General features: G+C 35.3%; 1 protein-coding gene across 6 annotated transcripts in view; it reads right to left on the bottom strand.

The window, feature by feature from the left end:
* The window catches only part of LOC105219774 (zinc finger protein 2), a 131,291-nt gene that overhangs the window by 80,810 nt on the left and 32,419 nt on the right, over positions 1 to 18,062 (bottom strand). For 4 of the 6 annotated variants that reach the window (XR_008472098.1, XR_008472099.1, XM_054235324.1 and 1 more), the window contains exon 2: positions 21 to 652. Coding sequence is in view for 2 of the 6 variants with exons in the window: in XM_054235324.1 (XP_054091299.1) it covers positions 21 to 455 (435 nt within the window). In the remaining 4 variants the exon portion in view is untranslated. Of the gene's footprint in view, positions 1 to 20; positions 653 to 18,062 lie in introns of those variants that run through there. The other 2 variants (XM_054235325.1, XM_054235326.1) reach the window with 2 other exon arrangements.

Genomic DNA, 18,062 nt, shown 5'->3' on the forward strand with positions numbered 1-18,062 from the left:
ATGTTTCGTTGCCTAATTACCTCGTCTTTAGTGTCAGCTATGTTTACGTTATCTATGGAACAGGAACGTTGGTTTTTACATTTACGTCGACGTTTACGTTCAAAAACCGCCTTTGTTTTAGCCTGTTGCTCCAGTTGTTGTGGCGAAGTCGATCTCTTAATATCTCCCCCAAATTTTTGTTCTGAGTTGAATTTTGCTATTGATGGCGGGAATAGTGTTGTAGCTGACTTTGATGTTTCTTTATATGCCGTTTCTTTTGATTGTATAGTGACTAAGTCTTGTGCTTGGTTGTCAGTTTTGAAAGTAGCTAATTGTGACAGCTTGCTGTTCGATTCTGCGGTAGTGGTTGCTGTTGTTGTGGCGTTTGTTGTTCCAGCGTTTGTAAATGCTCTCACCGATATATTCCTTCTTGTTATTGACTTGTGTTCGATTGGTTGCAGGGAAACGTGTGACATAATACGGGCACATTGGTTAGAGTTAGAATAGAATTTTATGTGTTGATTAGCTGTACAGTTGCAAGTTCAAAGGCATGATTAGCGTTAATCAATTACAGTGCTTACGTATATGTATGATTCACTTTCATAATCAAGAGCATGTGATTTTTGTGCCAAATTGAATTGCTCAAACTGAATCTGTAGCAGAATTGTCAAGCCTGCATGTAAAGAAAAAGCAAAAATTTCAAATATTAAAATTACTATATGTAGCATATTATTAACGTTATTTTTTAATATTCGAATTTTCATTCTGCCCGAGAGAAGTGCTAGTCTAATAGTGTTGTCCGTTAGAAGAGGTTTCTCTGTGTATATATATACATATGCAATAACGAAAAGGGATAAAAATATTCCACTTGAAGCTATAAGTAACAAAAAACTAAAAAGATTTGATGTGTTACTCAAAAAACTCGGAAATTGTCGATTGTCAGAAGTTTTTCTCTTCCGAGCTTTTTGATAATCAAAAAATTGCAGCCGACCATCCTAAGGAAAATCATCTACGGGCTCGCGTCCAGTTGCTAGATTGCTATTTTTGTCAAACCATGCTTTTTGGTAGCAAGTTTTTATGGTTTCCGGTTGAACCTTCGCCTTTCTTTTATAAAATGTTTGGCCCTAAAATATTTATAATTTTTTTTTCGAATCAGTCTCTCAATAAGTATTTTCATGAACGTTGCGTTGCCTTTTTTACGTTTGTTCGCCCATGAGGAGTACGCGCACGAATTACTTTGCAATCCGACTTGAGATGGCAAAGAGGACCACCTTGCAAGAGAGGCTACCCTAGCAATATTGACGTCGGAGTGGAAGCGGGTGGGTAGCCTTGCTCCACTTGCGTTAAAGCGCTGAACATACTGACTTCGAGTGTGCTCACCAAACGCTGGGCAACAACTAGCACCTGTGCAGTAGCGGGGTCTTTCTGGCCCGCGGTGGATTGGAAACGGTCCTTTGAACTGTTATCGCTTAGGAAGGTTCAACTCGCCGCAATCATTGGTGTGCTTACTGGTCACTGTCTAATAGGCACACATGCGGTTAGATTAGGCATCAAGCCAGAAGCTACTTGCAAAAGCTGCTTAGAGGAAGGCAAGGAGTAATAATCCAAGCACTTCTTCCTTCAATGTGCAGCATACGCCAGACTAGGGTCTTGGCGATCTGACAGTTGAAGCTATCTAAGTGAGACTCTCTGCAGTAACTAAGTGCTGCTGCTTTCTTCTATATTGTAATTTGAAAATATTGAATTCAACTGCGTTTCCATATACGCAAAATCATTAATCTAATATGTATTATACAAATGTATGTTTGTTGTTTAATAATCTTAAGGTATTTTCTGAATAAAATATATAAATATATTTTTACAGTGAAAATAAGAATTCTTGCTCTGCTGTAAAATCATAATTTCACAAAATGTTGTTTTTGTTTAAATTGCACATGTCGCGTTTAGCTGGTCTTGCAGGGCACAACGAGGTTTGCATAACTATACAGTAATTGCACTTATTAAAGTTGCTTATTGTTATTTAAATAATTAATTAATGGTGAATCTCATTACAATGTGCGATGGTGTGTGAATCAGTGATGAGTATAAATACGCTTAAACGTACTTCCGAGAAGGAAAGTGGAGAACCCAACAACGGCAAACAGCACTGCAGTTTCAAATCTTAGCCATTTTAACAAATAATCAGCCAATGCAATTTGCAAAAAAGTACTGTCGGAAAACTATTGCTGCATGGAGAGATTGAGTGCTGTGCTTTTATTTGAAAAAGTGCTGAATGCATATTAGCATGCACTACTTTTCTTACAGGGTCGGTGTATAATTTGCCACATTAACTAATTCGACGCAGCAAGTAATTTCACCAACTCAACGCAATGTGGTCTCTCAGTGTAACAACTTGTTATAGCTGGCTAGACAATAAAATTATTGGTTAACCAAAATTAAAAACTCCAACTATTTGCCTTCGAATTGCTGTTGTGAGGGCGGGTTTCACATTGCGCTTAACCGCAAGACATTTGACTTTTCCCTAGCATCCGGTATGCACGATATTACGCTAGGCTATTGTACTAAAAAGCCTAATATTATAAGATCATTATAAATTTTCTGATGTTCAATCACAGTGAAGTTGGCTTCGAGTGGTTACTAGTAGTAAATTCCCAAATGATTGTATCTCACATTAAAAATAACTGTACACTATTTCTGGTTTTCGGCAGAAAGAAATTCTTATTCTAACTGTGAAAGTAAGTGTACAACGCGTAAATATTGAGTTGTCCACTTTGACTAGAACCCGCTAATGCAAAGCCCTCAAACAAAATATGTACAGCGGAAACTCTCCTAACGGACACCTTACTTGAGCGGACATTTTTTGAATAAATGAATTTGTCGTCTTACGCAGTCGCGGACAATAATCTATAATATAAAAATGAATCGCTAAATGTGTTGCTAAGCGCAAATTTCGCATTAAACAGCTGAACCGTTTTAGCTAATTCTGTTTTTAGAATAATCCCTGAAGTACCTGGATGGTTCTTACAAAGAAAAATTAAAAAAAAAACTGGCTGAAAAAGTCTAAAACCAACACTTGTCTATGTATAATACCATATATATAATTTGTAATCTACAGATATACAAATCAATTGCTATTCGCAAGTCTCGCTATAAGTCCAGAACGGCCAAACCGATTTGTATAACTTTAGTCTTGAAATATTCGTGGAAGTCTAGAGAAGGTTTAAAAAGTATGAAAATATAGAAAATAAATAATAAATAATAGAATCGCTAAATGTGTTGCTAAGCGCAAATTTCGCATCAAACAGCTGAACCGTTTAGCTAATTCTGTTTTTAGAAAAATCCCTGAAGTACCTGGGTGGTTCTTACAAAGAAAAATTTAAAAAAAAACTGGCTGAAAAAGTCTAAAACCAACACTTGTCTATGTATAATACCATATATATAATTTGTAATCTACAGATATACAAATCAATTGCTATTCGCAAGTCTCGCTAAAAGTCCAGAACGGCCAAACCGATTTGTATAACTTTAGTCTTGAAATATTCGTGGAAGTCTAGAGAAGGTTTAAAAAGTATGAAAATATAGAAAAATTGCTATAATAATAAAAGAATTGAATTTGAGTTGACAACATAAGTCTAAAAAATATATTAATAATACAGTACTCGAAGATCTCCATAACTCGAACTCTTGAAGCGGCATTAGCGTTTCGAAATCAAATTTCATAGAAATTTCCTTCCATAAATCGAACTTTTCGACCAGAGCGTAATACAAAACGTAAAAAAAAACTTCTGTACTATCGTGGCAGAAGTTGAAAAGAGTCCTTCTATATCACATGGAAGCGAAGAAAAATATGATATTAACAAAGGCATCCCAGACGTGAAGACACAAACAATAGCAACAAAGAAAATTACAGAGTACAAACTTTAACGGATGTACATAAAACTTTATGCGAAGTAAATAAATGAAACTGTGATAAATCTATATTTTACAACTTTTTGAATGAAACCTATAACTCGAAGTTTTAGTGTGGATTATGATCATTCGAGTTGGGGAAGTTCAACTATATTTTGAAGGATGTTATGGTTGCTCTGTTAAGATATTGTTGACACTGTATTGAAATACATATTTTGTAATTGATTTGAATCATTATTCAATTGTTTAAGGTTAGTTGGCGGACAAACTGAACCCCTTACCTCTAAATTGCAAATCAACGAAAATCCAGTTTGCAACATAGCAAAATATAGCGCTATTGTGAGGATTCTCCAGATATGCTTTATTGATAATTCGGGACAAATACACGAAGCAGTTGCTACATATTGGTAAGATCGCAATTGACAACTCTACCGGAGTAATACCATTTCTTACAGATTTCTGTCACTTCACAGACTCGAAAAAGGAGCTTATTCAGCGTGTTTTTTCGGACATAAAACAACAATAAAATAAAAATACCAGGTGAGTGAACGAGCAATATTGACGGCAAAAAAATGTCGATGATCTTAATGCGAGAACTCAGAATTCCCTTCCAGGAGAGTTGACACAGCTACAAATCTGGATGACTGAGTCAATAAATCGTAAGGCCAGTCGTGGCAAGTTTACGGAATCAACTTGGAGCTTGATTAGGTATTACGATTTTACAAAGCGCGCTGAACCTGCTATAACTCTGCAGAGGTTTTTCACTTCTAAATCGCTATTTCGTTGGTTGTTCAAAAAACTGAGTTCTGAGAAATCTTTTTTTGATCAAATAACAAAAAAGTGAGGACATGATTCCACCTCGTCCTTCTCCATGCAGCGTCTACAGCTAGCATCCGGTACCTTATCATCCTTACCTTATCTTAACCTTACAGCGTGTATCCCGATGGGACAATGGCCAGTTAGAACCCCTAGGACTAAGGAAGTGTCATCATTAAGAAGCGAAATAATTTCATATTTTATTTGCAAATTGTGAGCGCGGAGATTTTGTCTATTTTAGCTTTGACTAATTAGTTAAAACTTGTCAATACACTTTATTTCTCGCGGCGTATTGAATAATCGCGTATACATACATACATGTACATATACATGCGTACATATGTTTGCATATAAATACTTATCAGTACTGGCAGTTATATTCTTAGGGCAGTTGTATGGATTACTCGCGCCAATGCATTTGGCATATAAATTCATGGAATGTTGCGTGTGGGTGTTAAAGTAAGCTGAATTTGCCGAAGAGATACCAAACCGACCAATACTCAATAATGAAAACTATTAAGATGAAACCAACAAAAAAAAACGAACGATCGCAAAAATAAAAAATAAAACTAAAGCAGCTAACAGCAGCGTATCGCACGTCTCACCTTGACTTTTTTGCTTCTTTTTATACTAAGCCCTGTGACAATGAACTTCTGGTGAGCGCGTCGGCATCGAGTTATGAGTGTCCACAAATCGGCGAAACTGTTGCAAAATAACACGGCACGAGCGAACAGCTAACAAAGATATGCATACGTAGATATGTTGACTGTGAAGGAGCGCGATTATACATACGTACATATATATATTCATAAATGCATACCTGTATTTGTGCATATGTGTATGCAAATACGGTACGTAGGAATGTGTTATTAAACTACACAAGTCGTAGGAGTAGGAAGTTTTTAACAGTACATATGTATATGCAAAATATGTTGAATTAGTAGTATGACTAAACACTACACTTCTTCGCTTGCAAAGGATTTACGAAGCAAAATATTTTAATTAAAAGGTTTTTGATGCGCTATTGTTGCTGCACAGGCGGTATGGTATAAAAAATGTGCCACTTTTTTGAGTAGAAGCCAGTATGCTGCTTTTAATTTTAATTTTTATACTCTCGCAACAAATGTTGCTAAAGAGAGTATTATAGTTTTGTTCACATAACGGTTGTTTGTAACACCCAAAACTAAACGAGTTAGATATAGGGTTATATATACCAAAGTGATCAAAGTAAAGAGTGGAGTTCAAATCCGAATGTCTGTCTGTCCGTCCGTCCGTCCGTCCGTCCGCCTGTGCAAGCTGTAACTTGAGTAAAAATTAACATATCTTGATGAAACTTGGCACACTTATTTCTTGGCACCATGGGAAGGTTGCTTTCGAAAATGAGCAAAATCAGACCACTGCCACGCCCACAAAATGGCGAAAACCGAAAACACATAAAGTGCCATAACTAAGCCATAAATAAAGCTATGGGAATAAAATTTGGTATGAAGGATCGCACTATAAAGGGCATATTTGGATGTAATTTTTTTGGGAAAGTGGGCGTGGCCCCGCCCCTACTAAGTTTTTTGTACATATCTCGCAAACCAATAAAGCTATATAAACCAAACTTTCTGCAGTCGTTTTTTTTAGCCACTTCCTAATGCAGTTCAAAAATGAAAGAAATCGAATCATAACCACGCCCACCTCCCATACAAAGGTTACGTTGAAAATTACTAAAAGTGGGTTAACTCACTAATTAAAAACGTCAGAAACACAAAATCACATAAGAAATGGAAGATGGAAGCTCCACTCAGATTTTTTTACAAAATGGAAAATGGGTGTGGCGTCGCCCACTTATGGGTCAAAAACCATATCTCAGGAACTACTCGACCGATTTCAATGAAACTTGGTCTGTAATAGTTTCCTTACATCCCAATGATATATTGTGAAAATAGGCCAAATCGCTTCACAACCACGCATACTTCCTATATACCAGAACTTTGAAGACAATCTGAATTGTTTACTTTACAATATATAAAGTAAGTACTAGTGAAGATATCGGTGCAGAACTTTGCACAAATTCTAAGTTAATAGTGTGGCAGCCCAATTCTAATCGCTAAAATCGGACCATAAGTTTTTAAGGCCCCATATATCGAACACGAGGACCTCGGTGCTTCTAGTCAAATATTATGGTTTCCAACTTTCAATGGACTTTATACAATATATATGACGAATATGTGGGTCAAATTGTGTATTATATAATATAAATAAAGTTAAATAAATAAATTGCGAGAGTATAAAATGTTCGGTTACACCCGAACTTAGCCCTTCCTTACTGTTTTTTTTTTTTTGTTTTTTAAAGACATAACTACAAACGAGCACAAAAGTAGAACTGCTACAAGCGTTTAGAATATTAAATTAGCTCAACATTATAATGCCATATAACGGTTTCGTTACTGAGCTATGCCACTATACAGTTTAAGGCGGTCATCCCAAGTGACGGCCTGTTTTTTAACGATTTTTTAGAATTGTTTTTCTACGACCAATAAATAGTTAGAGCTTTGAGTTTATTAACACATATTTCAAGAGCGGATATATAAATGTTGAGCTAAAAATATTGTGTAGCACATGAATTACAGCGAGTTGAACACCATCGCCTCGAAAAAAATGTTATTTTTTGTAACTACCGTATCCTTGTAACGTCTAAGAATTTTAAAAAATCACTTTATTACCGTATTCTAGACATGTTAGCGAAAACAAGGCTAAGTTCAGGTGCAACCGAACATTTTATACTCTCGCAATTTATTGCTATATTTTTATTAAGATAACACACAATTTAACCCATATATTCGGTATAAAGTCCAATAGAACAAGTAAGGAAGGGCTAAGTTCGGGTGTAACCGAACATTTTATACTCTCGCAATTTATTGATGTAATTTTATAAAGACAACACAATTCGACCCATATATTCGGCATAAAGTTCAATAGAATAACGAAAATCATCATAAATAGTATATGGGGACTGAGGTAATTCCTAAACCGATTTCACTCGTTTTCACCACCAAGATACAACGTATCGAAGACTATACGCTCACTTAATTTAATATTACTTATAATTAGGTATATGGGATCTGGGGGAAGTTATGACCCAATTTTTACCATTTCAGGTACAGAGAGAAACTGTTATAAGAAAAAAATTCAGAGGGAATGAATTACATTAAAATATCTGAGGGATTTACCTATATTTTCGGTGAAAAATTAACCTTAGGCACTGAGTACTTCATGTTTGATATCAGGGGCCTTGAAAAGTCATGGTTCGATTTTGACAATTTTTCCACAAGTGATGTCACAGCTCAAATACAGTATTTGTGTAAAGTTTTATTCCGCTAGCTTCATTGGTTCCTTATGAATACATTATAAAGTGAACGAATCAGATGGAATTCAAAATTGGGTTATATGGGAAGTAGACGTAGTTGTGAACCGATTTCGCCCATATTCCACCCGTGTCATCAAGGTGTCAAGAAAGTGTTATGTACCGAATTTCATTGAAATCGGTCGAATAGTTCTTGAGATATGGTTTTTGACCCATAAGTGGGCGACGCCACGCCCACTTATCTCAGTGCAGCTTTCTTCTGCCTTTTCTTATGTAAAATTTGGTGTTTCTGACGTTTTTCGTTAGGGAGTTAACCCACTTTTAGTAATTTTCAACCTAACCTTTGTATGGGAGGTGGGCGTGGTTATTATCCGATTTCTTTCATTTTTGGACTGTATAAGGAAATGGCTAAAAGAAACGACTGCAGAAAGTTTGGCTTATATAGCTTTATTGGTTTGCGAGTTATATACAAAAAACCTATTTTGGGGCGGGGTCACGCCCACTTTTCCAAAAAAATTACATCCAAATGTGCCCCTCCCTAATGGGATCCTATGTTCCAAATTTCATTTTCATAACTTTATTTATGGCTTAGTTATGACACTGTATAGGTTTTCGGTTTCCTCCATTTTGTGGGCGTGGCAGTGGACCGATTTTGCCCATTTTCGAAAGCAAGGATGCCAAGGAACATGTGTTCCAAGTTTCATTAAGATATCTTAATTTGTACTCAAGTTATCGCTTGCACGGACAGACGGACAGACGGACAGACGGACGGACAGACATCCGGATTTCAAATCTACTCGTCATCCTGATCATTTATGTATATAAAACCCCATATCTAACTCTTATATTTCTTGGTGACACAAACAACCGTTATGTGAACAAAACTATGATACTCTGTGCAACAGGTTGCGAGAGTATAAAAACGAAAATCATTTTACATGGTATCTAAGCTGAGGTAATTCCTGTGTCGATTAAACTCATTTTATCACCAACATACATTATATCTAATATTATATGCTCATTTACTTTGGCTAAGATATTTCATATATTACCCGATTTATAAGCTATTAAGCCCATCGTATTTTTGAAAATCCTATAATTAGCTATATGAGAGCTAGGGGAAGTTAGGACCCGATTTGAACCATTTCTGGTACAGAGACATACTATTAGAAGAAAAAGATTTCCTCTGAATTAAATTGATATATCTGAAAGACCTTAAAGGCACTGAGTTCTTCATATTCGATATTCGGGTCATTGAAAAGTTATAGTCCGATTTCGAAAATTTTTTCACAAGTGATGCCACAGATCATATACATTATTTGTGTAAAATTTAATTTTGCTATCTTCATTGGTTCCTTATGTATATCTTATTAAGTGAAGGAATCAGATAGAATTCAAAATTTTGCTATATAGGAAGTTGTCGTAGTTGTAAACCGATTTCATCTATTTTCCACACGTGTCATTAAAATGTTATACACCGAATTTCATTGAAATCTATCTAGTAGTTCCAGAGGTATGGTTTTTGACCCATAAATGGGTGATGCCACGCCTATTTTCCATTTTGTAAAAAAATTTAGTGCAGCTTCTTTATGGTATTTCTTCTGAAAATTTTGTGTTTCGTAAGTGAGTTTACGCACTTTCAGTAATTTTCAACGTAACCTTTGTATGGGAGGTGGGCGTGGTTATTATCCGATTTCTTTCATTTTTGGACTGTATAAGGGAATGGCTAAAAGAAACGACTGCATAAAGTTTTGTTTATATAGCTCTATTGGGTTGCGAGATATATACATAAAACCTGTTTGGGGCGGGGCCAGGCCAGGCCCACTTACCCAAAAATATTATATCTAAATCTGTCCCTTCATAGTGTGATCCGTTGTACCAAATTTTATTTCTATAGCTTTAATTATGGCTTAGTTATGGCACCTTATGTGTTATCGGCTTTTGTGGGCATGGCAATGGTCCGATTTTGCCATCTTTGCAAGCAACCTTCCTATGGTGCCAAGTGTGCCAAGTTTCTTCAAGATATCTTAATTTTTACTCAAGTTACAGTTTGCACAGACGGACGGACGGACAGACAGACAATCGGATTTTGACTCGCCTCGTCGCCCTAATCACTTTGGTGTATATAACCCAATATCTAACTCGTTTAGTTTTGGGTGTTACAAACAACCGCTATGTGAACAAAACTATAATACTCTCTTAGCAACTTTGTTGCTAGAGTATACAAATTACAAAATGTATGAGTCCAAGACATGGGCCGACCTCCTTAAGTAAAGAAAACAATACATTAAAGCGCCTGTATAAATTTGGTTCAATATCTTTAACATATGGTCGTTACACTTGAGACATGCTGCATACATGTACGTTTACTTATAATTCTTCGTTTCGCTAAGCGTTGGCGAATAGCGTCTAACAAACTATCAAAAGCACCAGTTCTTTTAACAACAAACTGACAACAATTGCGGTTTATCTTTGTGGTAACATGTACTCTGACGCAGGCGCTTACTGCTTTATTGAAGAAATGCCGTTTTCCACGGAAAAAATAAAATAATAATAACCCTTAAACTTAACCCCTCATTGCGTAAATTGTCCTTTTATGTCACCAAGCGTAACTCTAAAATTATGTTTTCGATATTATTTATTATTATTATGCTGGGTGCTGGGCGTGTTGTAATTATAATAACTTATTACGCAAAACAATTAGAATGGTTCCACAACTTTATATAACAACGAGCATTGACTGTAAAAAAATGTTTACGGTTATTAAAAACTGCAGGTTCCGAGAGATAAACAATTTCGACCTTTGCGGGTTTCAGAAGGACTACTGTGGCCGATTATATAAACAAATTTTCGGGAGACGGGTTCTTTCGCCCCGAAGAAAGGGTCCGAAAGGCGACAGTCGACAGGCTCAACCGACGATATTGTATACTGGATCGTTTTAAATCCTAGTCACATATCATCGAAGACCTGTATCAACACCAAAGCGACATCATAGAAACTGAATACCGTTCTTCTGAAGACGTATGGTGAATGACATGGCAAAAGTAGGTGCAGCAAAGTATTGATTGCGATATTGAGATTTCCCTATAGATAGTGTAAAATTATAAAGTAAAAACAAACAAACACTACGATGTTACTTTTTTATGAATTTTCTTATCGATATGGGTGAATATACCTAATGGTAATAATTGGACAAAATTTAAAAAAAAAATCGCTCCTGAAAAATTTAGCATTAATATTTTTTTGATGAATAATTTATTTTATCTCTCATAACAACTTTAAATAAACCCTAATTTTCAATTTTTTCCTGAATGAATATTTTAGCTTGTAATTAAAATTTTCCCCAGTGCTGTGTATTAAATGGTACCAATTTGACTATGTACCATTTCATGCCAGTTCATGTTTTCCTGCAGGGTGTGTCTACATAGCTACATATAGCAGCTTCGTATATACATATGTATATAAATTTATACATGTGCTCATTTAATTTAATTGTAGTTAAATTCGCCGTGATTTAATCATCTTAAGGCAGTAGTCTGCTTTACAGGCTTCAAAAAATCGATTTTTTTTATTTTGTTTTAAATCTCTTCCAAAACTATCCAAGAATATGTCTTTAAAATTCCAGAGGCCAATTCGACATATTTTCGTAGCTAGAGCAGTATAGTGGCCGAGCGTCGAGCAGATGCGAGTGCTCAGGCAGACTCTAAACCGCGTTTTCTCGAGTTTTCATTTTCATAAGTGTTAGTGCCGGCGATAGCAAAAAGAATATACATATGTCCGATCGAAAAAAAGTGATCTAGCTTAAGTATTAAATTATCTTCTATTTGAACTAAAAAAATTGGACAAAAGTATTATTTAAACTACTTGTTTTGCAACTTAAAGTCAATTTGTTTTCTTAATAAATTGATTTTTATTTTCAAAATTTGGAATTTTATAACTTCTGCGGTATTTTTTCAGTTCATAAAAAAAAGAAACTTATAAAAATTAAAAAAAAAATTTGGTTCGACTGCACCGATTTACAAGTGCAGACTTCAGACGCTCCAGAAAAATACTTACAACTTTGAAAAAATTTCAATATTTTTAAATAATAAATATTGTTTTTTAAGCCTTAAATATAGTACACTATCGTCTTAAAATTCCGTTTACCGCAATCATTTCCTTCCCTTTCAAAAAAAAATTGCTAAAAACGCTTTTTTTCGGCTTCTAAAGCAGACTACTATTTAATGAGCAATGAGAAATGTGAAAGTAACAAGTAGTTGCGCTAGTATATAAGTAATGTACTTGTATGTATACATACATATACTGCACTAAAATTAACTAATTTTGTTTATATTCAGTAAAGATGCGCACGTAAATAAGACCAGAGTCCATGTAAGTGTATATGCTAAGCATATTTGCCTGCGTATAATCACAAAACTGTTTACTGTGCAACTGTATTACGAGACATATGGTCAACGCGCACTTTCGAATCGCAAATGCTTTAATACCTTTGCCGCTCTTTTAACTTGACCGTCTGTTTATTTCACCTATGTATATGTATGTACGTTCATCCCATGGATCGTTCATTGTCATTGCGCTGCTACATTCGGCACGCTGGACACGTCTCAGTTATATGTGGTATCTGCTACACAAGCAGCGTATTTTAGGTATGTGTGACCATCACCAATAACAAACACGTGGTCAATCCTTTTCTTTCGGCATTAGGGTGCGCGACAAAACTTTTGTGTTTTTGCTCACGTTTATTATTATACTCTCGCAACAAAGTTGCTAGAGAGTATTATAGTTTTGTTCACCCAAACGAGTTAGATATAGGGTTTTATGTACATATCTCGGAAACCAATAGAGCTATATAAACCAAACTTTCTGCAGTCGTTTTTTTAGCCACTCCTTAATATAGTTCAAAAATTAAAGAAATTGGATAATAACCACGCACACCTCCCATACAAAGGTTAGGTTGAAAATTACTAAAAGTGGGCTAACTCACTAACGAAACACTAAATTTCACATAAGAAATGACAGATGGAAGCTGCACTCAGATTTTTTTTACAAAATGGAAAATGGGCGTGGCGTCGCCCACTTACGGGTCAAAAACCATATCTCAGAAACTACTCGACCGATTTCAATGAAACTTGGTTTGTAATAGTTTCCTTACATCCCAATGATATGTTGTGAAAATAGGCCCAATTGTTTAAAACAACCACGCCTACTTCCTATATACCAGAACTTTGAAGACGATCTGAATCGTTTACATTACAATATATAAAGTAAGCACTAGTGAAGATATCGCTGCAGAACTTTGCACAAATACTATGGTTATTGTGTGGCAGCCCCATTCTAAAAATCGCCGAAATCGGACTATAGGTTTTTAAGGCCTCATATATCGAACATGAGGACCTCGGTGCTTCTAACCTAATATTATGGTTTCCAACTTTCAATGGACTTTATACAATATATATGACGAATATGTGGGTCAAATTGTGTATTATTTAATATAAATAAAGTTAAATAAATAAATTGCGAGAGTATAAAATGTTCGGTTACACCCGAACTTAGCTCTTCCTTACTTGTTTTTATTTTAATTTTGTTTGTTTACTTATTCCGCTTTTTTGTCGGAACTTAAGTAATTGTGTGCACAACCACCAAGTCTGTCAGAGAGTCTGCCACTAACGTACAATGTGTGTTGCTACAAAAAATATTTCGATATACTTTCAGATCGTCTGTCAACGCATATGTACATGTTATTGGTAAATATTGCGATACATACATAATTAGTTTACATAGAGTTAAGAGTTTTTTTAACTATTTCGTTTTTAATATATACAAACATATATTTCATTTAAACTATACAGCATTTCAAAGTTACATATTTTAACAGAATTTTGCGAAATTTGTATTTAAAAATTCCGACGAAAACGGAAACTCAGCCGTTGGTAACTCAACTTCCAAAGTGTATATGTATCTCTTAGAATTTCTCTCCGCTAGATATGATATTTTTGGATAATATTTTAAACATATTTTACTACTTAATAAGCCAAAAAATACAATACAAATTTTGAAACCCACTTAGGAGGTCCATTATGACTCCACCGGTACTAGAATCTCCTCAAACTACCATATTCTCTCTTAACCTTGCTGTGCTCTTCATAAAGTTTTTCAATGCAACAAGTTTTATAAGAGTAACTTCGGAGACATCGTCAGATAGTTACCTGTTAACACTCCTACTATCTACAGGTCGCCAGCGGTATCTATATTCCCCGTTTATCAGAATTTGGTTGTAAGGTGGTGACTTTTCTGGAACCCATGCAGGTTTATCAAGATATAGACAGATAATCCCATTACAGGTTCAAGGCTTTCTGTCTTTGAAACCCAGCAAGTTCATAGTTCCATCGTCTACGTTATTTCCATAAACCTTTCTCTCGAAAAGTCCAAGTTCCATTTCATCGGATATTGACATCGCCCACGCCTCAGTACCACAAAGCAGCACGGGAATGAAGAGGGAGTTTGGTTTTAGTTCGCCTAAAGAGGACTTTACTTTTCAATTGCCTACTCAGTCCAATGTAGATACTGTTGGTAATGTGTGATTCTGCGTTGAATTTCAACGCTGACTTTGTTGTTGGTGTTAATGCTGGTTCCAAGTTAGACGAAATTATCTACAACTGCAAAGTTATGACTGTCAACAATGAGGTGAGCGCCAAGTCGCGTATGCGCTGACAGTTTCTTTGATGACAGCAGATATTTCGTGTTGTCCTGTTTGGTTTGACTACAGGGTATGTAAATACACAGGATCACACGTAGGGATATTAGAAACAAATTCAGTATGTCTTGAAATAACCGTTCGCATATATGAGTGTATGTACATATGTACATATGTATGTGCTGTCCATTGTTTCATTTGTGAAACATTTTCAAAGGATACGCATAAAATACGACTCCAGTCTGCTGCTTAAGAAACAATTGTGTCTACAATATCATGTATACGTACATACGCTATGTGAGAGCATATATTTCAGCATATAACCGTCATCAAGCCCCATAAAGTGTACGTGTTACGGTGTATTAGCGCTTCTTTATTTTCGTTCTTGTTGCTAAGACAGCAAACTTTTTCTACAAAGATCCGGGTTTGTGTTATTCATTTCGGAGAAGATCTATCGCAAAATTGCAAGCGTAATAGGCAGTAAAGTATCATGTTGAGCTGTTTGATTCATACAGTTTGAATAGCGCTCAGTCACCGTTTCAATTATTGGTTTTTATTTCGTCCTGTATATCACTTTTAATTTATTAATTCACTTTTATATTTTTTCGTAACTGTTTTTCTTTTTTTGTTTTCGAACGCACTATGCGCGTTGACTGGTGTTTTTGTGTACAAAAAACTATACAGACCGGTTGGCATCATTACATTAATTATTGTCTCCCTCAACTTTATACACTAAACAAGCATTTGCTACACATAATTTCTGCGCATTATAAATATGTGCATATGTGTATAGTTATAAATGTGACGCCTTGTGTTTGTATATATGTATTAATACCCTGCAGGAAAACGCCGTATGCAGAGTAATTCTACAATTTAGGCACCAAATTAACACCGGGTCCAGTGTAGCTGTAGCCTACAAGCAGTCATAACAATCAAAAACAAATATGTGCCTTTAAAATATTATTTAAAAATATCGAATAAAAAAATTTGATAAAAAAAATCGTTTTTTTTTTGGTTAAAATTGTGTCAAAAATTCTAATTTTAAAATTTCCTTTTTTCCTGCGTTCATTAATCATTTGAGATTTTAACATTATAGTTAGGCTTTAAACGAGCAGTTCCAATGAATAAAGGAATATTGAAGAATAAATAAGATAATTATGCATGATAAAGAACCGAAACTTGTAACGAGGTCAGCAAAAGTTTGGTTACCTCTCGAAATGTATATAAATATTTATTGATGTATTGAACTGGCCAGCGCATAGTCATCCTTTCAAACTGTTAGCAAACCTCTGGTATGATTTAAAAGTGAAGGTCGGACAAAAAAGAAATTGGAAGATTTTAAACGGAAGCATGGTATTCCCTGGCTGGGAGTAGATGCAAGAAACTGTTGGAGAGCTTACCTCACAGTTGGCAAACTATTTAAAAAAAATCACTAAAATATAGAACGAGATATAGTTGAACTTCACAAACTAGAGACACCATTATCCACAAAAAAACTTCAAGTTAGGGGGTCTTCGAATTATGGAAGGTAATTTGTATGAAATTTGACTTCTATTGCCAATTCAAGAGTTCGAGTTATGGAGAACTTTTCAAAAACGTTCGTTTAACTGTATTGCTAATAAGGAATATATTATTATTTTTTTTTATTTTCTTCCCATATAAACATATGCTTTCTTACAGAAATCTGAAAATCTGCTATTTCTGTAAGAAAGCATTTTGTTTGTTCCTTTTTTATATACATTTTTATATACATTTTTTCCATCGAAGTAGTTAGATTAGGTTGTATGGCTGTTCCCTAGAGTGAAAAACCCACGTAGACGATGAAAGACAGTGCTTCATGTATCCAGGATCCCCCGCTTGTTTAAGTCTTACGATTCTACAAAGTGCCCAGAACCTACATAGTACAAATCAGCAGAGATTTTTCACTTCTATAATCGCAATTCCGCATCGTTGTTTTGATCTTACAAAGGCGGTACATTCCAGAAATAAGTGATGAATTTATTCCAGGCAGATACTACTGCTAACAGCCGGTAAGAGTTTTAACCTTACAGCGTGGATGCCGTTGGGTCACTGGCCAGTTAGTACCCCACCCCACTACATCGAGGTAGTGCTGATCCACAAATATATATGGTTCATTTGTCAAGTTTGCACTTGTTGGGTATGTACCGGCGTAATCAAAATGTTTACCACTATCGCAAGTATATTCATGTACGCACACATAAAGGTGAATAACAATGATTATGTATCACAAAGGAAAACAAAAACTACAGGAGCCGCATGAAACCGCAATTATCACAACTGTATCTGCATCTATATACGTGCGTACGTATACGTACGTACGCGTCGCTGTCATTTTAGTGTTGGTTCTTTTTTTCCTTGGTGAATGTTAAGTGTTTCGCATAATCGCATCTGTGAAGTTGAAACAATGAAAAAATCGTTTTTTCTGCAATGTTATTCTCTGAACGAAGTCGTATTTTTTTGTTTTTGATTAATTCGTATAATCGGACTTTGGTTTAAAACATATAAAGCAGAATATGAGTATTGTTTTGCTTCCTTCACGGCGTTCTTCTTGATCTTAGGCTTATGCTTATTGTATTTGGCCTTGTCGCGACTCCAAACCAACCAACCTGGCTATGTTGCCTGTCTGCTGCTTACTTCTCCTTATGCTTGACCCTTTCCCATTATAGTGGTATCTGCTTGCAAATTTACAAATGATTGATTTTACAATCGTGTTCTTTTGTGTTGATCTCCCATATTTTATTAAAATAATAAATAAATAAAGGCCCATACAATGCGACATATGGGATTGTATGAAAATATGCATACAATAGAAGTGCCTTTACGCATTTATTTACATTTAAAACGAAAATGAGAAAGTAATAATGTTTTTACCAATAATAGTGATTAACGGCGGACCTATATACTGTAGTATGGCAGTAAATCTAAGGAAAACTCTTAACTATTTACATACAGTGAAACAGTATGGGTACAGGTGTCCGCCTAAGAGAGGGTCATTTGTTCTAAAAATTTAACTTCTTACATGATGAGAGGTGTTCATTAGGAGATGTTTCTCTGTATTCTACAGATATACTACATTTATAAATGTCATATGGACATGACTTCCATTTAATAAGCGTAGTTTGGTATAAAAAATTTCTCTGTTTAAGAGTTTGGTGGGTTTCAAAATTTAGAAAAACAAGAAAAAACGTTAACTTCGGCTGTACCGAAGCTAATATACCCATTACTGGTGCATTTCTTTTAGTAACTATGTGTTTTAGCAAATCTAAAGACGTAAGAAAAAGTAAGTGAAAA

The sequence above is a fragment of the Zeugodacus cucurbitae genome, chromosome X (assembly GCF_028554725.1).
Source record: "Zeugodacus cucurbitae isolate PBARC_wt_2022May chromosome X, idZeuCucr1.2, whole genome shotgun sequence".
NCBI lineage: Eukaryota > Metazoa > Arthropoda > Insecta > Diptera > Tephritidae > Zeugodacus > Zeugodacus cucurbitae.